We start from the raw sequence: 25218 nt of genomic DNA, 5'->3' as shown, positions 1-25218 counted from the left end.
TTCAGCTGCCCATCCCCCATATTAAACCTCTATTAAAGGCATAAGACATTTTTCTCCAGGCCAGTTGGCAACCCTCCTCACAAAAGGACGGCTCCAGCCCTGTGTATTGAAATCGAAGGATGCCCTTCGCACAGCTCTTTTGCCTGCCCTTTCAGGGTCAGTGAAATTTCTCCACCTGTCCCAGCACACATCCCCCCACCAATGGTGCAACCGTCCATCTGCGGCTGAATGTCAGCAGGAGAGAGCAAAATAATAAGATGGGATGTGGGGTGCCAAGGAGCGCTCCCTGGGTGCACAAGGTACAGGGCAGGAGCAGGAGCAAGAAAGAGCAGCTGCCTCCAGGTTCCCACAGACTGCCAGAGCAGCAACTGGGTGCCGAGGATTTTATTGATGTAGATCTAGAGCTCAACAACTCCTGGGAAGAGGATGCACTGGTGGGGGGGGGAGGCCTTGCCTACCAAAGAGGGCACTGCAAATCAGCAGGTCAACGGTTCAAACTCCCTTCCCCAGTGGGCACAAAGGGTCTTAGCCTGGTTCACAGCAGAGCATTCCCATCCCATAACAGCTAACCTCTTAGCTTTCACTCCTACTCTCTACTGTCATGATGTCATTTGGACGAGGAGCGGGGGAGGGGAGGGGACTCGTGTGGCTTTTGCATGAGCACTTCCTGCCGGTGTGCCTTCTCTTGCACTTCCTGCCGCACCCAATCATGCCTGCTCAGCCTGTACATCTGTAAACAAAGAGTTTATTACAAAGGCACCAAAGCTCTCCTTTTCCAAGCAAAAGGGACCCTGCAAAGGATGCCCAAGACTTCCAAAGAGTATCTGGTTTAACTGGGGTGATACCAAATGTACCTATATATACACACCTTAAAGAGGTCTCAGCGTGTCGCTGCCTCTCCCCAGAGTAGTTTTCCTCATCCTATATAACACTAGAATGGGGCGGGGGGAGCCAGGTGAAGGTTCTTTGACGTCTGGGTGTAGATTTTCCCCTGTTTTGGCTGGGCTACAAATGAAGACAGATTCCCAACTCCCCCAGAGCAATGGAATGCCAAGAGTTGGGAGTCCGCGAGGTATTGGGCCTCTCCCCATTCTGGGATCCTTCACACCTCCTAGCCAGTGTGTCCCCCTCCCCCAAAAATCCTCTGTTCATCTCCTCGGTGAGTAAAGCACAAAACCATCCCGGCTCTTGGCAAAGTTGGGCTGGGTTTCCTCGCTGAGCATCTCTACGGTCACCAGTCTCTTCCTTCCTTTCAGGCTGACCTGGATACAGTCTGACACTTGCACCCGGAGCTCCTGCTTTGACCTGGAGAGAGAAAGATGCAGAGGGAGAGGGGGGCGCGGTTAATGGAAGTCTTCTCTGCAGGCAGCTGGAGGGTACGGCCCAACCAGGCAGCAAGGAGATGGGAAGCACAAAGGAGGCGTTTGTAGAGAGAAAGAAGAAGGGCCAAGATGGACAGAGAAATCTCTATGCAGAGCCAGATTTTAAAAAATTATTTATTTACTTACTTAATTTATACCCCCACTTAGGGTTGCCAAATCCAGGCTGGGAAATTCCTGGAGATTTGTGGGTGAAGCCTAGGGGAGCAGAGGGACCTCTGCTGGGTATAATCCCATAGATTCCACTCTTCAAGGCAGCTGTTTCTTCCAGGGGAATAGATCTTCATCACCTGGAGATCCATTGTAATTCCAGAAGATCTCCAGGCCCTACCTGGAGCATGGCAATCCTATGGGGACCCAAAGTGACTGACATTCCCATCTCCTCTATTTTATCTTCTCAACAACTCTGTGAGGTACGATAGGCTAACAGTGTGTGACGGGCCCAAGGTCACCCAGTGAGCCTCCATGGCAGAGCCAGGATTCGAACCCAAATCCTAGTCTGACACCAACAACTACACTACACTGGTTCATCAATCATTTTAATCTTTACGGATCACAGTAGCTTAGTTTTGTCATAGATCAAAACAATCTTCCCAATAAAGCTGCAAACAATGAAAGATGATGGGAGACGTAAATGAGAGCAGCCCTTTAAAACATCAGACAAACTCCTCCCCTGTAGCTGGACTGGACCCCAGGACTGGACCTGAGAGCCAGTCATGCCCAGAGGGTAGGAAGCAGGACTCGGAGCTGGTGGGTCTGTATTTGAGTCCTGCTACAGACGTGTTGCTGCTCTCTCCCTGTCTGCAAAGAGGGAAGAAGGTTCAGGTTTTCACAGGCAAAATGACAGAGAGTCTCACAGCCCCTTAAAGACAAACCCAAATATTGTGGTTGTAGGTTTTGTGAGCCAGACGCCCATTATTACTTTCCTCAGCCACAAAAAAGGGGGACATTTGTTGTTCGGATTTTCCCTTGTACCTAACCAAGACGTTTTAAGCCGGCCCTGCATACAGCACCTAGCACTGTGCTGATAACATAACAACTTAAATTAAAAAACACACACACACAGTAGACCGCCATTAGTAGCCGAGTGTTATTTGCCACGTCTGCCTTGCTCTAAATCTGTGTCAAGAGTGGCCTGGGCTCTGGGAAGCTATTTTTGGTGCCAGAGAGCAGCTGATCTAGGAAACCTGCAGAGGAGCTGAGAGTTCGGAGCGTCCCACCTCCACCCTGTGGGGCGCTAATTGGCTTGTTCCCCATCAGACTCTTCTGGCTCAGCGGGCTGCGTCAGTCCTGTGGGTGCAGGCCTGGCTCTTTGCTTGCTGCCGCTTTCTCCTGGCAAAGGGAGGCTGCATAAGAAAATGGCCTCTCCAGACAGCCAAAGAAATGCAGCCACGTCCTCTGCTTGCTTGTGATCCAAACCCCCTTTTTCCAGCAAGCACCTTTGTTCCCTGGGGCAATCCACATTCCTTAAAACACCAAACCACAAAACTGCCACAGGAAAGAGGCTTCCTTTTAATATTGTAGTTTTTAACTGTGGAGTGCCTTGAACAGCATTCTGAAGAGGCAGCACACAAATATCCTAAATAAACAAATAAGGTGGCATTTTAATTCTTGCCCAAGTGGTGCATCCACTGCTGTTTGGAATGCGCCCTGCAACACGTGCTGCATGTTGCCCTTTTACTACAGCAGTCTTATAGCAACTGGAATTCCCTGTGTGGACAAGACAGTCCACAGATGCCATAGGACAATGGTAGTGTGGCCTCCCACAATGTGTGGATGCAGCCACGGTTGCACAAGCAGTTACCATATTGGATAATCATATTTAAGAGATTACTAGACGCAAGGGACACTTTTGTTTACCCAGAGCACAGAAAGAATGAAAACAGTTTTTCAGTTAAAATCTCAAATAGCACAGCTGTAAAAGTTAGCAAACCCCAGAAATGACTGCAACTGTCTTCTTGTTTTGGGGGCCTCCCACCCCTACCAGTTGGATTTTTGCCGGGTCCATTTTCAATCCTTGGGGAGAAATTCGGTACCCCCCAAAATCCAGCTCCTCCTTGTGAAATTCACACTTGGATAATTTCACTGGCAGTTTGTGTTTCTGTAATGTGGTTAGTACTTTTCGGACCATTTCTACATGTGATTCTTTATCAGCCGAATAAATTAACACGCCATCCAGGTAAACAACCACACCTTTATACAGGTACTCGTGCAACACTTCATTAATAAAGTTCATGAAAACGCCTGGCATTTACACACAAACACAGCTCTACACACAAACACATATGAAACATCTCCAGGCATTGACAATGTCCTCTTTAAAAAAAAACCTTTTACTTTGGAAAATGCGCAAGCCATAACTGGCCTCCAAAGGTAAAGTATTGCAGAACAAGACGCAACTGCAGAGTACATCCCAGATCAATTCTGCTGCTTCTCCTAGCATCGTCAAGAGAACAACCACAGCCGCTGCGGCAACAGAAACAGAAGAAGGGGAGCGGGCCCTTTGTAAGGCACAGAATGTGTTCCTTTTTCTGGAAGATTTAAAGCTGAAGCTCCAAAGTGTTCAGAAGGGGGGTAGGGAGAGGGCTGCCCAAGTGGCGATCTGCAGAGGCGATTCCCTGGATCTCCCATGCTGTGATTCCCAAACAATGTACCATGATAGCAGTGGGGGGAGGGAATATGCATTGTGATATTGTTCATGCTGCATCTGCTGCTTTCTGCCCCTTGGAGCGTGGAGATGCCGTGCAGGGCTGACCCCCCCCTTTCACACACAGACAGTGACACCAGGACCCCCTGATGCCGCGCATCCTGCAGCTGACAAGCATGATGGGAGAATCCTAGAGGCATCTGTCTCTGAGCCCCAACAGACCGGGCAAAAAAGAAAAGGGAGATGCCAGGAGGTGGCAGTAATCGGGCCAGCCCGCAGTACCACCAGGAAGGATACCCACGAATTGTTCCGGGAGTCAGTGAAAGAAAGATGTGTGTATGTTTTTGTGTGTAACAAATGAGCCTGCAGTTTTAATCCAGAAGTGGGGGGGAAAGCCCTGTAGCCCAGAACACAAAAGTTGGGGAAACACAACCTGGCATTTGAGGTGAAGTGAAGGGCTTTGGAAGCTGCCGACCTCTGCAGCTGCCTGGATGAGGGGGAACACCTTGAGTCCTGCTGTGGAATAGTCGAGGGGGACCTTGTGCCAATCTGATACGTGCAAGTTCCCCATGAGGACGTGATACTGGCAGTGCGTCAGCCCAAAGAGTCAGACACTTGCCCCGCTGGGGCCTGTAGGGGGTCTCAACAACAACAACAACAACAACAACATTCGATTTATATACCGCCCTTCAGGATGACTTAACAAAGTATGCCATTATTATCCCCACAACAAAACACCCTGTGAGGTGGGTGGGGCTGAGAGAGCTCCGAGGGAGCTGTGCAAGACTCAAGGTCACCCAGCTGGCTTCAAACGGAGGAGTGGGGAATCAAACCCGGCTCTCCAGATTAGAGTCTCACGCTCTTAACCACTACACCAAACTGGCTCTCTAGGCCCCCTAAGGTATCCTGATGAGAGAACCTCAGCGCCCCCCCCCTGCAAAAAACCTGCCTCTCTTCAAAGCATGTCTAGTGATGGAGAATCTTCTTTCTCCCTTGGCAGATGGATCGGAGTGTTTAACCCACGTCGAAACTAATCCCGAACCTTTCCTGGCCAGCCATCACCATAGCAACTGGGCCCTCCGTCAGTGCCATGGCAACCAGGTCCCAGGCACTTTCCTGCTGTCCAAATACGGCGTCAGGAAGTTGGGACTCAGGGAAGCTCCGGGAAGTGAAACGCGCCTCCAAGGTGGATGAACCAGGGCCGGCTGGTGCGATGGAGCTGGCTGAAAGGAACAGCCCATCGCAAGAAATGTAGGAAGGGGGACGAAGAGCCCTGCTGGATCCAGCCGAGGTGGCTCAGACACATCTCGCATCCCGTTTCTCACAGTTGCCAACCAGATACCCCCAGGAAGCCCAGAAGCAGGGAAAGCAGCCAAGAGGCCTCTGGTACTGCGGCTCCCTAGCAAGTTGCATTCAGCGGTACACTGCCTTGGACCATGGAGGTTCCATGTACCTGGCTAAGGGCTCTTTATGGATCCCTCCTCATGCATTCATGGGTCTTGTCTCCTTTGAAAGCCATCCACATTTTGTGGCAGCAAAAGTATCAATTGTGTATTGGGTGACCCTGAGTTTGGGTGTTCTGCGAAAAGGAGAAAAAGTTCGTTTTCTCCACATCATGAATAATATTGTGAGCGTCCATAAGGTCCTCAATACCACCTTCACCGTCATTTCTCTAACCCCCACCATTTTCAAGTGACCCAGGCCCACAACACTTCAGCCCCCACAGACCGACCATCTACAGTTTCACCTGCTTAACTGACGGCTGGAAGTTGCTGCCAAGCTGGGTGGATTGGAGAGAAATGGGCACACGTTACCAGCCCACTGCAGGCTGCAAACCTGTCCCCGTGGTACTGCCTATTTACGCCACTGCAGAAATAATGCTGACATTTCTCTTTTATGTGCTGCCTGCAGATTCCGGCACCGCTTGAAAATGGTCACATGGCCAGTGGCCCCGCCCCCTGATCCCCAGACAGAGGGGAGTTTAGATTGACCTCTGCGCCGCATGGTGCGGAGGGCGATCTCAACTCCCCTCTGTCTGGAGATCAGGGGGCGGGGCCACTGGCCATGTGACCAGTTTCAAGCGGTGCCCGAACTCCGTTCCACCGCGTTCTCGCTGAAAAAAAGCCCTGGACCTGCCTGCAGGAGAACTCCTTCCTCGGTGCTCCCCCCCCCTTTCCCCTCACCTCGGCAGCCGCCTCTTTTGCACATCACATGCGCTGCCATCTGGAAGGTGATCCTTGACCCTGGCTGGACCTGTGTCTTTTCAGACTGGATAATCGATCCCCCGAGGCTGACATCTGTCTTCCAGGAGCCTCCTTCCCTCCTGATGGTATCTGAAAGAAGACTGCCCGGGTGGGGAAGGCCTGGGAATCTCCCAGCTCAGAGAGGGGGGGACCATGTGACTGTAATGTTGATGCCAAAGGCAGAGACTCGAGTGCAAATTCGCCAGTGAAGCTGAGAGGTGTCGGGAAAGGAGAGCTTAATCCAGGCCGATTGAGGCTGGCTTTGGTAGAGAGGATATTGCCGTTTGGGGGGGGCTAGAAATAGGCTAATAATTGACTGTCTTCTCTGGATCCAGGGAGTCTGCATGCTCGTGAGGAACAGAATGTATTCATTTATTATATTGGGTATTTAGCCCGTCCTCCCCGCAAGTGGGCTCAAGGCGGATTACAACCAGAACATGCAATGCACAATAAATACCATCAAAACATGATTAAGACACAAAATGCGATCTAATTAGCTTTAAACGCAGCAACTGTAACCAACCACATAGTACAGGTCATCACCCAGGAAGAAGTAGGGAGGCCAAAAAATAAGGGACCGCCTATCTCAGCCCTAAGCCTGGCGGAACAGCTCTGTTGACAGGCCCTGCAGAAGCGTAACAGACCCTGCAGGCCCTGGATGTCAGCTGGAAGAGGGTTCCACCAGGCTGGGGCCAGAACCGAAAAGGCTCTGCCTTTGGTTAAAGACGGCGGGCATCCTTTGAGCTGGGGACCACCAGCCGATGCTGGCCAGAGGAACGTAACGTCCTCCGGGAGATATAAGGGAGGAGCTGGTCCCGAAGATACGTTGGCCCCAGTCCACTTGGGGCTTTAAATGTCATAACAAGAACCTAGAACTTGATCCGGAATTCAATTGGTAGCCAGTGCAGTTGACATAGCACTTGGTGGACATGTGCCCTACATGGGACCCCCGTAAGGCCCCATTCTGCTGCATTCTGGACCAGTTGCACTTTCCGGGTCAGTCTCAAGGGTAGCCCTGCATAGAGCAAGTTACAGTAGTCTAATCTGGAGGTGACCATCGCATGGATCACCCGTAACTACATCACAGGAATATGGAACTTCAGAGACTCCTGAAGACCCCAGCTTTTGTACTGAAAAAAACAAGCCTCCAGTCAGACAGGAGCAATCTAGAACTTGGTTTCTATGCCAATGATCAGCTCTGGAGCATATCAAATGGAGAGCACATTTGTGCACACGCAGAGAGCCTCTCTCTCCATCAGGTATGCCCTGCCAGATTCTCCCAAGAGCTTTAACCCATCTGGCAATTCTCACTTGCAACCATCAGCAGAAAGGGGTGACGACCCCGCTTCCTGTCCCTGTGGTGGCTGCCGACTCCTCCCTGTCTGAGGAGTGATGGCACACGGCAGCTCAAGGAACCACACACCCCATAGACAGGCTGGGCAGAACAGCCCCGGGTTGCTCACATGGCAGGGGGGAACAAAGGGGCAGTGGTGGGAATACAGCGTTCTTTTAGCACTATGTTTAGAGCAGCCCTGCTGAGCAGAAAAAGCCCTCTACTGCTGCCAAGGGGACAAGAGGCAGGCAAGCAGCCAGCCACTTGCAAGAGCCTGGATGGAGCGGAGTCCTGTGCCTTTGGGGGAACTGGCACTCGGTGCTGTCTGGGCCCACAGGAGCTGGGAGGAAAGTGCCTTGTAGGGAGACAAACTTGACTAGTCCGGAATTGCTTGCATTCCAAGGGACAGCTGCTTTCTAAGGTCTGAGGCACGGAGCTTCCCAGCCCGCCCCAGTACCAGACATCCTTTTGATAATAGCCACAAGCTCCGGCATCAAGTCACAGCCCTGCCGGAGGGTCACCACAGACACCCTGTTCCACCACTATCCGTAGAAACATGACACCTTTGGATTTCCCTCTGGAGCTGGTATGTTGTTATGACCACCCCCTCCTGTTTCGATGACCACATGGAAAATTCCATCAGGAGAATGCAAAATAGCAAAGAGTCCAGCAGCACCTTTAAGACGAACCAACTTTATTGTAGCATAAGCTTTCGAGAACCACAGCTCTCTTCGTCAGATGCATCTAATGATGGATCTAACAAAGAGAGCTGTGGTTCTCGAAAGCTCATGCTACAATAAAGTTGGTTAGTCTTAAAAGTGCTGCTGGACTCTTTGCTATTTTGCAACTATATGACTAACCTGACTAACTCCTCTGGATCAGAATGATCACTTGTCAGGGATGCTTTAGGCTGACCCTGCACTGGGCAGGGGGTTGGACTAGATGGTCTGGAAGGTCCCTTCCAACTCTGTGATTCTATGATTGCATTTGTACCCTTTCCGAGGACACCTGGAACCAGGCTAGGTTAGCCAAGGGGCTGCAGCCCAGTGGTCAAGCACCTGCTGGGCATGCAGATAGCCCGAGGTTCAACCCCTGGCAGCAGCTCCATCTAAACGGACCAGGTGGTAGGTGACGAGAAGGAGCTCTGCCTATCTGAGCAGGCAATGGTGGTGGACCAAGCAGAAGGCAGGTTCATGTCGGACAGCTTCTGAGCTCTAGAACTGCCCAAAGTGAAATCTGGCAGGATATGGAACCAGCGTCTTGTAGCGGTAAGAATATTAGAACAAGACTGCGGAGACCTGAGTTCAAATCTTCGGCCGATCTCTTGTTCTTGGTCAGCTCACAGGGTTGTGGTGAGAATTACATGGAGGAGAAAAGACCCCTGCCTGCCCCCTACTTGGAGAAGGAAGGACAGGGCCAAAAGGTGGTTTCCATTACATTTTTATCCCACCCCTTGTCCGGGGGCACATTTGGATCTCCCCCCCCCCATTTCAGCCTCACTACTACCTTGCAGGGTAGGTGATGCTGAGAGCAGGTGATGGTGCCTGGCCCAAGCTCACCCAGCACGTTCCATGGTGAGTCGGGATTTGAACCTGCCTCTCCACCCAGCACTCTGCTTGGACAGACATACTTCTGGAATGTATTGTCGAAGGCTTTCACGGCCGGAGAACGATGGTTGTTGTGGGTTTTCCGGGCTGTATTGCCGTGGTCTTGGCATTGTAGTTCCTGACGTTTCACCAGCAGCTGTGGCTGGCATCTTCAGAGGTGTAGCACCAAAAGACAGAGATCTCTCAGTGTAGGTGTAGCACCAAAAGACTGAGAGATCTCTGTCTTTTGGTGCTACACCTCTGAAGATGCCAGCCACAGCTGCTGGCGAAACGTCAGGAACTACAATGCCAAGACCACGGCAATACAGCCCGGAAAACCCACAACAACCATACTTCTGGAAGATCTCAGCTTTGCCTTCTTGCACTGGTGTTATATTGGTTTCACTTCCAAGTCTTTCCCCAGAGGATCCTGGAAACAGGAACCATTGCCAAGTTAACATTTCCCGGGCAGAGGGAATGGCTGTTAGAGCCAGAAGTCCATACTGTCGGACTCACTCTTTGACCCGGGGGGGGGGGGCGCTGAGGAGCAGTTTATCCACTCAGCAGGTTCCTGTGGGACAGCATTTGCTGGACCTTCCACTTTCAGGCTGCAATTGCCAGGAAATTGTAGCCTTTCAGTTCTTCCCTTTCTCCACTTCGACATGGCCTGCCCTGACCCCCCTGCCAAGCCCGTGCATGGTGGGCAGAGTACGTGCGTCAGACCCACCTCCTTCCACACACCCCTGGATTATGCCTGCAGGTTTTCTGAGCCAACTCCAGCCCCCTCCCCAATGACTCAGCTGGGCCACAGAATCAGACTCACGAGGGCTTAACCGATTCACGGCAACCTCTGCTGGCTGGTGCGTCACAGGCAGCATTTGCTGGGTGTTAAACGCTGACATCACCAGCCTCTACTACCCTGAAAGACTTACAGTAGGTGCATATGTGAGGATACGGCTGCAGCACTGATGGGGGAGGACGGCAGGCAGTTCTCCAGAGCATGGTTGCCAGCCTCCAGGTGGTGGCTGGATATCTCCCAGAGTTACAACTGATCCTCAGATGACAGAGCTCAGTTCTCCTGGAGAAAGTGGCTGCCTTGGAAGGTGGAGAGGGCCCTCAAGCTTTTGAGAACCACAGCACTCTTTGTCAGATGCATCGTCAGCTTTCAAGAACCACAGCTCTCTTTGTCAGATGCATCTGACAAAAAGAGCTGTGGTTCTCGAAAGCTGATGATGCATCTGACAAAGAGCGTTGTGGTTCTTGAAAGCTTCTGATGCATCTGACGAAGAGAGCTGTGATTCTCAAAAGCTGCCAATGCATCTGATGAAAAGAGCTGCAGTTCTCGAAAGCTGACGATGCATCTGATAAAGAGAATTGTGATTCTCGAAAGCTTATACTACAATACAGTTGGTTAGTCTTAAAGGTGCTACTGGACTCTTTACGACATTCCCTAACAATCTTTTAAAATAAGCTGCACTGCTAGCACCAGCGACTGCTGTGGCCTTATTGGATCGACCAGGGACTCCTGACTGCTAACATCCGCGTCTGTGATTAGCAAGCAGGAAGAGGCCTCTGACCTGGTGGCGCGCAGGCCAAGAGACGGGCCCTTGTTTCCTCCTGCCTCTTTGGACTTCTGCTCTGGGCTTCCCACAGTGCTGGCTGCAGGGGCACCGCCAGCACCTCCTGGGCTCACAGCAGCCACCCGGGCAGAGAACGAGCCTGGTGCGCCAAGCAACCTGTCTGGCACGCTAGTAGGTGTCCAGGTGCTGCCTTCATCTGTTTTAAGAGATGCCATTTGGATTTAAATTGAAAACATTTTGGATGTTGTATTTTTAGACTGTTATTTCTAGATTGTTGTGAGGTGCCCCTTTTGGGGAGGTTCAGATCCAACCAATCATCATCTCCTGCCTCTCTCCCTCCCGGGTAGCACCTGGTGGAAGGTTCAGTTGTGGGCTGTTAAGACGGCTTTTAATGAGTGTTGGCATGACTCCCTTTGTTTGCACTCGCTCACTGCATTTCATTTTAAATGTGCTTTTGAATTGTGTTCCTATGCAAGTCACTCTAAACGTGGAAAAAAAGCATGTAACCTACTTAGGATTCGTAATTAAATTGAGTAATAAAGGATACTGCAGATCTTCCTGTAGGTGAAAACGAGGAGAGAGAAGAGGAAACAAGCCGCCTCCCCCCCCGCCCCCGACCTGGAAGATGTGTTTCCATGGACGCACAAGCGCATAACAGGAGCTATGGATGTGACCAAGTAGTAAAGAGTCCAGTAGCACCTTTAAGACTAACCAACTTTATTGTAGCATAAGCTTTTGAGAACCACAGCTCTCTTCGTCAGATGCAACATCGAAAACTTATGCTACAATAAAGTTGGTTAGTCTCAAAAGTGCTATTTTGCAACTACAGACTAACACGGCTAACTCCTCTGGATGGATGCGACAGTTAACCAGAGGCAGTGGCAGCCCGACATGGGCCAGGACTTCATTTCATTGCCTGCATGCACTGCTGCCGCCCCCCCCCCCCGCCCCACTTTAACACCTTCTTTCCACCTTTTTCTTTCCTTCCTTCCCGGCTCACTCTTTAATCTCAGCCATTAATGAGCTTTTGGCAGTTACCTAGCAACCCTCTCCCTGGTTCCCAGATATCTGCAAAGTGCCGCCCTGGTTCCCACTGCTCTAGCATTGTAGGGAAAAGTTCAGGAGTGTTCAGCAACCTTGGCCAATGACTCAAAATGGGAAATGAGTTGGTATAGCCAGCATGGTGTAGTGGTTAGAGTGCTGGACTAGGATCTGGGAGACACAGGTTCGAATCACGGGGATCTGTCATTGAAGTCTGCTGGTGACATTGGGCCAATTACACACACTCAGCCTAACCTACCTCGCAGGGTTGTTGTGAGGATAAAACAGAGGCAAGGAGAATGATTTGAGCCACCTCGGATCAGCATTAGGGAGAATGGCGGGGCAAAAAGAAAGTAAAATAAATAAATAAGAACCAAAGTTGCTATTTGCAGTTTAAAAACATTCTCATCTAGCTTAACCCTCAATCCACTGAGCTATGCTGCACCCTTATTTCAGCCTTCTTGCTTTGGGGCTCCCTGTCCCTTGGCTTGCTCCTTGCCTAGGATCTCTTCCCCCCGCCCCTTTCAGCCATCTGGTGTGAGCTTTCAGTCCCAGCCAAACTGACAACTCTCTTTTTGTTCACAAAAGCTGGACTACAAACTGAACATCCCACTTCCATGCACCAGATCAGCCCATCAGTGTCAGAGCAGATTCATCATGGCCACAGTACAAGCACAATGCAACCTAGACTGAACCGAGGCAAATAGTGTTGTCCTCTAGTCTGGAAGCAACAACAGCAAAACAAAACACTCGGTGCTAGTAAAACTGAGAGCAATGAGGGAAAAACAGATTTGAAGAGTTGGGGTAGGTAGACCTTACTGTCTCTTCCCCCCTGTCCAGCCTCTTAAGTCTTGTGCTCTCTGTGCTCCCACCTTCAGAGGTGAAGTGGGTGGCAGTGAGAGACAGGGCCTTTTCTGTGGTGGCACTTTGCCTTTGGGATGCCCTCCCTCTTCAGGCTCACCTGGCACCTTACTTTACTGTACCTTCTAGGTGCCAGGCCAAATCACATCATCTTCCTGTCAGCTTTTTAATGCTCTGCTTCTGTTTCATGGATAGTTTTCGTGCAGTTTATCCAATGTTTTGAATGGTTTTTTTAAATATTGTAACATGGTTTTCATTGTAAACCACCTCGAGTAGGACTCTGAAGAGGTGGCATAGAAACATTTGAAATGGATTAAAAAAGCATCTGTCCAAAGAAAACTCTCCTTCGAGCCCATACATGACCCCCCTACATGTGTCACACTAATGCTTTATTTTATCAAGGGGATTGGTTTGTTCTTTAATAATCATGAATTGCTCCTCACTTTGGGACTGTTTTGACTTAGTGGGTTATAAATTCTTTAACAGATATAAATAGCACATATTTCTGAAATACATCCACATGGGAAGCCACTTTCAAATGCAGCCATATGGGAGCTAATTTCTCCCTGTTGCAATGCCACTGGGAGCTACACCTGCTCTTTTCCACCCTGTGCTAATTCCAAGGGAAAGGGCCAAATGTCATTTACACAGAGAATCCAAGCTGCGTGAATTGTATCACAGCATAACAGCTCCCAAGCAGGGGCAACTATATTTGAGGGACAAAGGAAAGACAACTGGATCTGCTTTTTGCCAACATTCAGGGTTCAGCGCAACAAGATATAATTTAAATATTGTCACATACCATTGTGGCACTCTGAGTGAGTATCTCTGCCAACTGCCCTTCTCTAGACATCAGGACTGTGAACTGAAGAGCTCTGGGGTCCAAGCAAATATCTCTGAAGCTTACTTCTTAGAGACCTGCACACTTGCATTAAAAAAACCCTAAGTTTCTAGTTCTTATGCAGTATAGTGGCTGAGCTGTAATTCAGAGGGTCCTGGGTTCAGATGTCATTTTTGCCACAAGTTTATTAGCTGGCCTTAGAAAGTTACCCTCTCTCTCAACCTCAGGTCCCTTATCTGTAATTTGGGATAAAACACTGTCCGACCTTATGGGGCTGTTGTAAGCATTACTGAGATAATGTATGGGAAGCAGTCTGAACATTGAAACACCTAACACATGCTAGTGATTGCAGACAAAACCTTGGCAATATTTCTATCTATTTCCTCTCTCTCTATCACTTAAATATCCAAATTATTTGAATGCCCAAATACGAATGTACGCATTTTGCATGAATTATCCTGATCCCAGAAGTTGAGTCCAGAAATCGGAATACATGCTTGCCAAATACAAAGACTGAGGGCTTCTCTCCATCTTGTCAGAAAAGTAAAATATACCGCCTTGGTGGGACGTGGTTGGAAATTGTTCTCTCTTCCTGGCGGTGCCTTCATTGGCAAGGACAGCTTTTCAGTGTGAAAATCTTAAGAAGTGCAAATTAAAATCTCATCTAGCAGGGTGATTGCATCACAAAAAGCTGAAGCTTCAAGTCTCGCACCTGAAGTGCAACATGTCCATTCCATTCACACATCTTTTATCCATAATTTTTCTTTAGTAATTAAACATACACACGCATACCTGGGCCTGTAGTTCAAAAGACTTTTCCACTGTTCTTAAAATCTGAGGCATGCTTCTGCAGTGCCCCTTGGACATTTTTTGCACTCTATCAGTGGAAAGAGCCAACCTCTGTCAGAACAATGAATTTGTGCCAATTTTATAGCATTTTGACCCAAAGAATCTTGCGATCTGTTAGGTGCAGAGGCCCCAGCAATTCTCTCACAAAATTTCAGTTTGTAAAGTCCCCTGGGAAGCAGAGAATGTTAAACCAGGTTCAGTTTGTTTAGAAGACAGGCATTAGAGATCATAAAATAAATTAAAATTGACTCATGGGACTGCTGGATTTTCACTCCATATGGTTAAATCCAGTGCTTAAGTCTATGACCTGACTCGAGAGAGCAAAAAGTTAATTGCAAATGCAAATAAGTTTTGACAAGTTAGTGTCACCCTTATAGCCAGGGTTGGCCCATGACACTTCAAAGCCATTGTACCACACATTTGCAACATTGCAAAGATTTCATGCAGGCTGTACATGATCTGGGAATTGTGCTGCAAGCAGGGCCAGCACGCCCATTGAGGCCAGGTAGGCAGTGGCCTCAGGGCGCGGGGTGCCGGAGAGGGCGCCGGAGGAGGCGTGGGGGGCAGGAGCCAGCACCACGGACCTGCAGCCTCCTAGCCCTCCCGCCCCAAGCCACTGCCACTGCCAGAACACTCCCCCGGCCAGGCTCAGCAGCGGTGGGCAAGTGTCTGTGGTGGCACAGGGAAACCGAGCAGGAGAGCTTGGAGGCCACCTCCGCACTGTCCCAGCTGCCCGCCACAGCTATTGGGCTGGCGGCGCACACACACCCATGATGACATAACATGTGACATCATTGTGCAGGCCACTGTATGTGTGCGCGGGCGCAGGCGCTCGGCTGGCCGCAAGCGCCGAAAACCCCGGTACCGCTGCTGGCTGCAAGACATTACTAAAGATTCTAGTCGCACCTTTAAGTCTAACCAACTTTATTGTAGCATAAGCTTTCAAGAGCCACAGCTCTCTTCATCAGATGCATCTGACAAAAAGAGCTGTGGTTCTCAAAAGCTTATGCCACAATAAAGTTGGTTAGTCTTGAAGGTGCTACTGGACTCTTTACTATTTTGCTACTACAGACTAACATGGCTAACTCCTCTGGATCTGCAAGACATTGCAAAGGATGCTAGGATGACTAGCCCAGATGATACAATGCAACCACTTGGTTGGCAACGTATTTTGGGCCAGTCCCACTTCCTAGAACAAGCTGTTATGGAAAACAGAGGGGAAAGTCGCTGTCCCCTTACAAGCATCTATTCCTCAAGCCTCCCTCATTCAGCACCATGGCTAGCTCCTCCCAAAGTTCGTTCTTGTTAGACAGTCAATTGTCACGTCTCTTGCGGTTTTTAAATTGCTGATATTTTACACCCTGGTGATTTATTTGTTTTAGGCCTTCTGGTTCTTTTGAATTCGTTTGTATAATTATCTGATTATAAAACAGCTAAGCAGATTTTAGCTGAAAGGCAGGAAAGACTGCCTCCCTCCCTATGTTCCTCCAGGGCAGCTTTGCTCATTTGAACAGGGTCTCCTGCAGGTACCAGGCTGCACACAGGTGAAGTCAGCAGCAGCCCATACATGGGCTTTCTCTGTGGTGGCCCCTATCCTGTGGAATGACCTGCCTGAGGAAGTCAGAAGAGCCCCCACTCTCCTGGCTTTCCGTAAACGATGCAAAACCGAACTATTCAAAAAGGCTTTTTACTGAAATGGGAGGGCTGCATTGTAGGGAGGGGGTCTCAGGTGCTTCACTAACGAGTTGGGGATCATAGACTTCATCACCATTTTTGCCTTATATATAATCTGCAACAAAAACAACCAAACCGGGACTCAACAATCTTTGGAGCCGAAATATATTCAAATTTTCGTGTTATAAAGTGCGAACAGTGCAATAAATACAAACATAAATACAAAATACGTTATACAAAATTTTGAAGTGCCAAGATACAAAGTCCAAGCATATATACATATATCACAATGTTTCTGTTGTCCGGAATCGTCAGAAAAAATTTTTGGAAAATTTTTTATAAAGTGCTAGTTGCCAATTGCCAGTACATCAAAGGGAGCCGGTAGGTAGGGAGTTGTGCACCGTACTTATATATTCACAGTCCATAGATATGAATGTAATTAGACGAACGCCGACGGGGGTTTGCTTGCAAATATTATTAACCCGTTTCGTGAGTACTGAGACTCACTTCCTCTTGGGCTTAAGGCGATTCGGACTGGTCATACTGTAAGAAAAAATTAATTATAAATGTCTAGCAACAATTACAATGAAATGGAAAATAAAAAATAAAAAGGCAATATCACTTACAGTATGTTACAAGCACAAGGCATACTCTCCTACCACTCCATACATTCCACGGACATGTGATAGATGAAATGGACCATGAGTTAAAATAATCAAAAAGAGGAGGGGCCAATCGTAACAAGAGGAAGGTTTTTACAGAATTCTCAAAAACTTACAGTAACTTACCTATCCATGAATGGGGAAACTATAGAAAGCAGGAAAAGTTAATTTCTGAGTTCAGACCATGAGGTGACAGGGTGTTTAGTCGGAAAATCCATTTAGATTCTAATTGGAGCAGCAATTTAACCATATCTGTAGCAAAGGGGCGATCAAGTTGCTCTATTACAGAAACCTTAAAATCATTAGGTGAGTGTTTCTCTATATGAAAGTGGTTAACAAGGGGAGCCTCCCAGACCTGATTTCTGATCCTAGATTGATGTTCTTGGATCCTTATCCTTAAAGGGCGAGTTGTGCTCCCTATATATAATAGGGGGCACGGGCACTGAATACCATATATCACATTTATGGACTTGCAGTTAGAAAATCCATGTGAACAATGATTAGGTAGTATTTGCTGTATTTTAACCATAAGGTTGCACACACTACACGAGCCGCATGTAAAATGGCCATTTGGCAAAGTGCCACCTGGTAGATTGTTAGAAAACTCTGATCTCATGACTATGTCCCCAATGGACCGTGTGCGTCTGTAGCCTACCGCTAGCCCTGCTTCACAGCCACGGACACCACTGATAATGTGCCAGTGTTGCTTAATAATTGATATTATATTTGGGGCTAAAGTAGTGTATTCAAGACCCCATTTTATTTTATCATCCATCCTTGGTGGCTTAGATACTAATAAATCTGCCCTATTAGTAGTGTCAGCACGTTGTATAGCTCGTTCAATCGTGTGCTGGGGATATCCCCTCGCTCTAAAATTTTCTTTCAGTTTACGGCCACTAGATTCATAAAAACAAGGGTTGGTAGAATTCCGCTTCAGCCGTAAAAATTGACCCAGGGGGATGTTGTCCCTTAAACCCCTTGGATGGAAAGACTGATAATGCAAATAAGAGCACCGGTCCACAGCCGTAAACTGAAAGAAAATTTTAGAGCGAGGGGATATCCCCAGCACACGATTGAACGAGCTATACAACGTGCTGACACTACTAATAGGGCAGATTTATTAGTATCTAAGCCACCAAGGATGGATGATAAAATAAAATGGGGTCTTGAATACACTACTTTAGCCCCAAATATAATATCAATTATTAAGCAACACTGGCACATTATCAGTGGTGTCCGTGGCTGTGAAGCAGGGCTAGCGGTAGGCTACAGACGCACACGGTCCATTGGGGACATAGTCATGAGATCAGAGTTTTCTAACAATCTACCAGGTGGCACTTTGCCAAATGGCCATTTTACATGCGGCTCGTGTAGTGTGTGCAACCTTATGGTTAAAATACAGCAAATACTACCTAATCATTGTTCACATGGATTTTCTAACTGCAAGTCCATAAATGTGATATATGGTATTCAGTGCCCGTGCCCCCTATTATATATAGGGAGCACAACTCGCCCTTTAAGGATAAGGATCCAAGAACATCAATCTAGGATCAGAAATCAGGTCTGGGAGGCTCCCCTTGTTAACCACTTTCATATAGAGAAACACTCACCTAATGATTTTAAGGTTTCTGTAATAGAGCAACTTGATCGCCCCTTTGCTACAGATATGGTTAAATTGCTGCTCCAATTAGAATCTAAATGGATTTTCCGACTAAACACCCTGTCACCTCATGGTCTGAACTCAGAAATTAACTTTTCCTGCTTTCTATAGTTTCCCCATTCATGGATAGGTAAGTTACTGTAAGTTTTTGGAGAATTCTGTAAAAACCTTCCTCTTGTTACGATTGGCCCCTCCTCTTTTTGATTATTTTAACTCATGGTCCATTTCATCTATCACATGTCCGTGGAATGTATGGAGTGGTAGGAGAGTATGCCTTGTGCTTGTAACATACTGTAAGTGATATTGCCTTTTTATTTTTATTTTCCATTTCATTGTAATTGTTGCTAGACATTTATAATTAATTTTTTCTTACAGTATGACCAGTCCGAATCGCCTTAAGCCCAAGAGGAAGTGAGTCTCAGTACTCACGAAACGGGTTAATAATATTTGCAAGCAAACCCCCGTCGGCATTCGTCTAATTACATTCATATCTATGGACTGTGAATATATAAGTACGGTGCACAACTCCCTACCTACCGGCTCCCTTTGATGTACTGGCAATTGGCAACTAGCACTTTATAAAATTTTTTCCAAAAAATTTTTCTGACGATTCCGGACAACAGAAACATTGTGATATATGTATATATGCTTGGACTTTGTATCTTGGCACTTCAAAATTTTGTATAACGTATTTTGTATTTATGTTTGTATTTATTGCACTGTTCGCACTTTATAACACGAAAATTTGAATATATTTCGGCTCCAAAGATTGTTGAGTCCCGGTTTGGTTGTTTTTGTTTCATATTGGTACCGGGGCCGCCCGTTGTTGTTTACTTTATATATAATCTGCTGCTTTAAATATGTACTCCTATGTACAACCATCGCTCCATGCTGTCTAATGTTAGTCCTAGAATTGATTATGTTTTGCTTCAGTATTTTTCTATTCTGTCTTGGATCCTTGCTAATGCTATGTCTTTAAAACCTGTATCTGTTTACCTTAGGTATTGTACTGAAATGTTCTTACTTGATACTAATTGTATTAACCTCATACTGTGTAATCCGCCTTGAGTCTCAGTGAGAAAGACAGACTATACATGATGTAAATAAATAAATATATTTTTAAAAACCCAGAGAATGCAGACTTTAGACCCCTTCACAAGTGATGCTTAACAGCATGACCCCATGCAGGTTTACTTGGACAAATTCAATAGGGCTTACTCACACACACAAAAAAGCATGCCTAGGATTGCAGCCTCAGACAGTCTTTTAGTCAATGTAGGATTTACAAGTTATGAATGTAAATACAGTATATAAAGCAGAAGGATTATATTTTAGCCAGTGCAAGTTTTTTATTTGAATGAGAGAGATGAGAAAGGGGAAAAACCTTCCAAGAACTGCTTCCAAGATAGCTAAGTCTCTGCTACTATCAGTGTTAATTCAGAGTGGAAAAACAGGAAAAAACTCCTACAAAGAAAACACATCCATGCTAAATAGTAAAGAGTCCAGTTGCACCTTTAAGACTAACCAACTTATTTGTAGCATAAGTGATGCATCTGACAGAGACAGCTGTGGTTCTCGAAGCTTATGCTTCAAATAAGTTGGCTAGTCTTAAAGGTGCTACTGGACTCTTTACTATTTTGCAGCTACAGACGAACACAGCCAACTCCTCTGGATCTACATCCATGCTAGAAACAGATGTAACCGACATGCATACACAGCTCTCTGATTCTGCGAACCTCGTAGGTTTACCAAAGAGCTGTTTGCGAATTTTGTTCTAGTGCCTCAGTTGTGGCTGGCTGGGACACCAAAGGTGACCCTCTGCTCCAAAGTTCAGGGGGTTAATTATTCTCTTCCTCTGAGGCACTGTTCAAGCACTCACAGGACACCTGAGAACTGGGATGCTGGCGAGAGGAAGCAGATGTGGAGACAGGGTCTCCAAACTGCCAAGAAGGTGCCTGTTGCAGTGCTGAGTTCTGTGTCTGAAGCTAAACAAGTGTAGTCCTTGCAGTGGCCAACATGGAGGGGGAGGGGGAGCCAGTTTGGTGCAGCAGTTAAGAGCGGCAGGACTCTAATCTGGAGAACCAGGTTTGATTCCCCCCTCCTCTGCTTGAAGCCAGCTGTCAGTCACAGCTCTCTCACAGCTCTCTCAGCCCCACCCACCTCACAGGGTGTTTTGTTGTGGGGATAATAATGACATAGTTTGTAAACCGCTCTGAATGGGCATTAAGTCGTCCTGAAGGGCAGTATATAAATCGAATGTTGTTGTTATGTTATTATTATTACCTGAGAACACTATGCAAGCCATTTAGAGGAAGAGTGGAACATAGTTGAAAACAAAGTGAGTTAAAAAAACATTATTACCAAGGGGACTTAGTTCACCAGTAGAGCAGACCCTTGCCAAAGGCCCCCAGGTCCAATCCTAGGTGCCTCCAATGAAAAAGGGATCTCAGGTCACAGAGCTATTCTCTGACTGAGGCCTTGAGAAAGCCACGGCTGGCAACCTCAGCGCTAGATGGGCCAGAGGTCTGACTCACCTAAGATAGCTTCATTTGTTTCAAAGAGGAAGAGGAACTTTCCAACACCCTTCCCTCTACCCCCCAGCAGCATTTGAGGGCTTGACAGCCTGTTGACTTATCAGAGAACATGAAACAGAGGCCTAGTTGGGGGGCATTGGGGTGGGGGTCCATTATCATAATTCTACAAAGCAGCCTAATATTATTGTTCACATAGTGACTATGTGTTTTGCTCGTGAGGCAGAGACAGCATCCAAGGACTTCAAGACAGATACAAAATCTCAACCAGGAACTCACTGCTTAGAGCTCTTACACGCCTGTACCACACCAAGTAACGACATACACTTTAGAGCCACCTCTTTTGGGACCCTGTTCCTCGATTGTTGCTGTTACAAATGTTGAAGGTTGGAGGATCTCACGGAAGTGACCAAATTCTGTGAGACAGTCCAAGTATTATTTGCCTCCCGCTGTCAGTTTGGAGGTGGGGGTTATGAGGATGGCCCCTCACTTTAGGCCGGTAGATGTGACTTCCCTGCTGCTAAGACTGGGACTCCTGTCAAAGCTCTGCTTGATCTCTGGAACTGGGAGATGGCCCAGGTGATTGGCAGAACCACTGGCAAGCACCTGCTTCATTTCGTTGGAACACAGGTACCTCGGCTTCCTGAGGAGCTGCAGGCAATGAAATGCAAGGGCAAACAGCTCGAAGGTCTGTGGAGGAAAATCCACAACCCACATCACGCCTACCAACCCACCAAATCTAGGCTAGAGCTCTCCTTTGATCCTCTGCTGTTGCCAAGCCAGCCTTCTGTCTCTACAAAGCCACCCAGCTGAGCTATTTCAAGCTGCGAGGAGGCTCTGCAATCAGGCCCCCGAAGAAGATTCAGACTCAGAACATTCTGTAGCTCGCTGCAACGTGTTCACAAGGCATCAGTGAAATCAGTTCTGCTAGAGGAAGGCGCTTACTGCCAGAGGAAATCCAACTCATTATTATCCGTGCTCTGTCTAATCACAATTGCTTAGATGACTTTCCGTCATTACAAGAAGAGGATGTGGACAACTGCTTGACCGTGGCCCTTCCTGATTTATAGAAACAGGGCAAACCACCTGGGTGTGGGAAGAGGTAAACGCGTCCTTATAGGAAGGGACAGCGGCGACTGCTTTGCGAGGCAGCTGTGAAGCCCCTCCTGGAAAAATGCTCCCTTGACTCTAAAGATTTGAATGGTTCTTTTCTGGTTGATAAGATTCCTGGTTTGGGAGAGGTTATTCAGAGATGGCAGACGGACATCTCTAGGATTCGTTGGGGAAACTGGTCATCTGGACCCATTTCAATCCACGTTCAGGTCCAGAACTGAAAAAGCTTTGGTTAAAAATGCTTTACTTCTTTTATAATCCACCTTCCTCCCCAGCAAGGACCCAAAATGGTTTACATCCTTCTCCTTTCCTTCATTTTATCCTCACAACAACCCTGTGGGGTAGGTTAGACTCAGTTTATGCATCTGGTGCGAGGTCACCAAGCAAGCTTCCACGGCAGAATGGGGATTCAATCTTGGGTCTCACAGACCATAGTCTGACACTCTAACCACAACACTGCCCAGGGTCTACCATCGACCTTCTGGCCCGGTTAGCACAGAGTGGTGGAGCTGTACTACAGTGGCTCTAGTCCTGTTGGGCCGATCTATTCCAGAAGTCGATGCTCAGGCACAGGCCCCTTGAGCTGCAGGGCCCCACTGGACTCCATCTCTCCTCACTTCACTTTCCAACGTCTAATATGGAGCTACGATTTGTGGTTTTCTGGAGATCTGGAGTGAGGCGCCAGCAATATGTTAGTTGCGCCCAGTTCTATATCAGTTGTTCATTTCATTCCGGTCGAGTGATAGGTATCCTGAGTCCTTGCCTGGAGACAGTCAGGGGATCACTGAAGCCCAGGAAACAGAACCTCAGCCCAGGCAAGAAGAATGTGCCGCTGGTCAGTAACACCTCTAACCAGGCTCAGAGCTTGGGGGTGCTATGCGATCTGGATCTACAGCAAGAAATGCAGACCTGCTCTGCAGTATGTTGGCTGGGCGGCCAACTGCAGGCCTTCTTGCAGAGGAGAGATTTGAGCAGGGGTTTATCTATGCCTTGATCACCTCCCATCCGGACTGCTGTAATGCCCTGTATATAATGCTACCACTGAAGAAAATTCCAAAGCTGTATATGGTGCAGAATGCAGTGGACGGAGAGCTGATCAGCGTCTCCTCTGGAGAAAAATAGTAAAGAGCCCAGTAGCACCTTTAAGACTAACCAATTATATTGTAGCATACGCTTCCGAGAACCACAGCTCTCTTCATCAGATGCATCATCAGATGCAAGCCATGAATTAAGGGGGCAGCCTCAGACAAGCTGTTCTTTCTTACCTTTCAACCTGCTTCTTAACACTTAAGGCTTTGTCTTCTGCAGAAGCCAGGCAGTCTACTACTAGAAGCAGGGCCTTGCCAGCTGTGGCACCCCAGCTGTGGAATGCCAGCTCCCTACTTGATCCCCTGATGCCAGTCCTGATTCCATTTTGATAAAGATATTTTTTGTTAAGTGGCTGGCTGGGGTGTAGTTTAGCCTGCTAACTTTAAATAGGGGTGGTTTTACTACCTGAAGGAGGCTGAGGCATTTGGGCTGGTTTTTCATTCTCTCTTCTTTGGCAGTCCTGCGAAACCTCGCTCTTTGCTTTTATACTTTTTATGCCATGCATGGAGATGTTTTAGAGCCCTCTGCACGGGGGGCCCTGAAGGTCTCCCTCGTTCCCAGCAGGGCTCTGCTCTTTCAGATTGGTCTTGCTGTCATTCCCGGGTGGGATTTTGCTGCTTATTGCATGAGGAGCAGGAAACACATTTCCGAAGGCAGGAGTGAGAGAAGTTATCTTTGGCATGCAAATTCCTGACCCTCCCACCGAGTCGCTCTCTGTGCACGTGCGCTTTGTGCATGCCTCTCCCTCGAAAGCCATCCCCCTCCACACACCCTACTCCAGCCAGCTGTCCGGCAGCCCCTCCTTTCCAACCTGCCATGACTATACAGTAAGTCCCCACAATCTTCTTTGAGACGCTCTGGGAGAAACACAGTAAACAGCCCACTCCCCTTCCTGCTGCCCTTCCATCATTCTTCCCCACAACTGGTCAGATTCCGCCCTGGGCCAGCAGCTGCTCGGAGCAGATGGTGACGGCTGGACCCTGTGGCCTGGGGGCTGCTACAGAAAGCTCTCATCTGCCACCTGCTCCTACATAGCAGGGCCCAGGCGGCATTAGGCCTGCCTGGTATATGCTCACCTTCTCTACCAAGAATAGGAGAAGCACAAACCCTCCTTCTCTGCCCAGCCATGGACGTGCTTGTAGAACTGAAGCTCAGAGACAAATACTCTCTCTTTGCCAGCAGCGGTTCCAGTCCGAGGGTCCGGGTGACATCTATTGGCATCAGTTATCAGCCTCTGGGCCCAATTCCAGTGCCACTTGTGACCACTTCGCAGGAGATAAGCGGTTGGGCCCTGGTGCATCTGATGCGCCATCTACTCACACACCGGGCACTGCCATCTTCAGCTCAGTGTTCTCTCACTGGTGGAAAACAGCCGCTGGCTTGCAGGCCTCCCCATTTGGCACTGTGGGCACCCTTGGCAAGCTCCTTTGACATTTTTAGATTAGCCAAGAAGACCTTCCTTCTGGGGTGGCTGGACAGAGATTCCAATGGTTGCAGATGGTTTTATTTGGTTTCTTAATAATCACCCATGGAAGCCTTTGGGCTGAGCAAGGGGTGCACGCATCTGCCCGTGAATGTGTGACAGCCTCCATTGCTGTATATGTGCTGGGGTGAGGTGGGGGGTAGATGGGCCATTGAATTTACAGGGACATTTCTCAGTGGGCTGCTGGCCTCCAGCGGCAGGTAGGGCCAAGACTTGGCCATTCATTCTGCCAGGGCCACAGAGGCCACTGGGCTCACAGCCTTCACAGGCAAGGAGATCAGTGTCAGCCCACCAACGGCTTCCACCTGCATCAGCACCCAGTGAGCAAGAGCCCACCGTGGGCATTGCTGAGCCCAGCAGTCCCTGCAATCCTGGCCTGTAGCACCACAGGGCTGCTCAGCTTGGCTTCCTCTGGAGCCATTTCTACTTCCTGCTCTGTCCCTTTGTGTGTGTGTGTGTTTGCAAAAGGACAATGTATTGTTGCTTTTAATGACGTCTGGGTTGCTGCTTTTGCACAAGGAGCGCTGTCCAAGGCCCTCTCATGAGTTCGTGCCTGAGGAAGCATTTGAACTCAAGACTTCCTCTTCCCAGGGTTCACTATACTAGTAAACTCCTTACATATTTTCCTCTTTGCTTGAAGCCCTTG

At 48.2% G+C, this 25218-nt stretch overlaps 1 protein-coding gene across 1 annotated transcript in view; it reads right to left on the bottom strand.

The window, feature by feature from the left end:
• Positions 1–766: 766 nt before the first annotated feature.
• The window catches only part of MYO1G (myosin IG), a 78015-nt gene continuing 53563 nt past the window's right edge, over positions 767–25218 (bottom strand). Inside the window, exon 22 of the mRNA XM_054991284.1 lies at positions 767–1305. Within this exon, the coding sequence (XP_054847259.1) occupies positions 1149–1305 (157 nt within the window). The 3' untranslated portion in view covers positions 767–1148. The remainder of the gene's footprint in view (positions 1306–25218) is intronic.

The sequence above is a fragment of the Eublepharis macularius genome, chromosome 11 (assembly GCF_028583425.1).
Source record: "Eublepharis macularius isolate TG4126 chromosome 11, MPM_Emac_v1.0, whole genome shotgun sequence".
NCBI lineage: Eukaryota > Metazoa > Chordata > Lepidosauria > Squamata > Eublepharidae > Eublepharis > Eublepharis macularius.
Note: the sequence above shows the minus strand (reverse complement) of the source record. Positions and strands in the feature narration are given on the sequence as shown.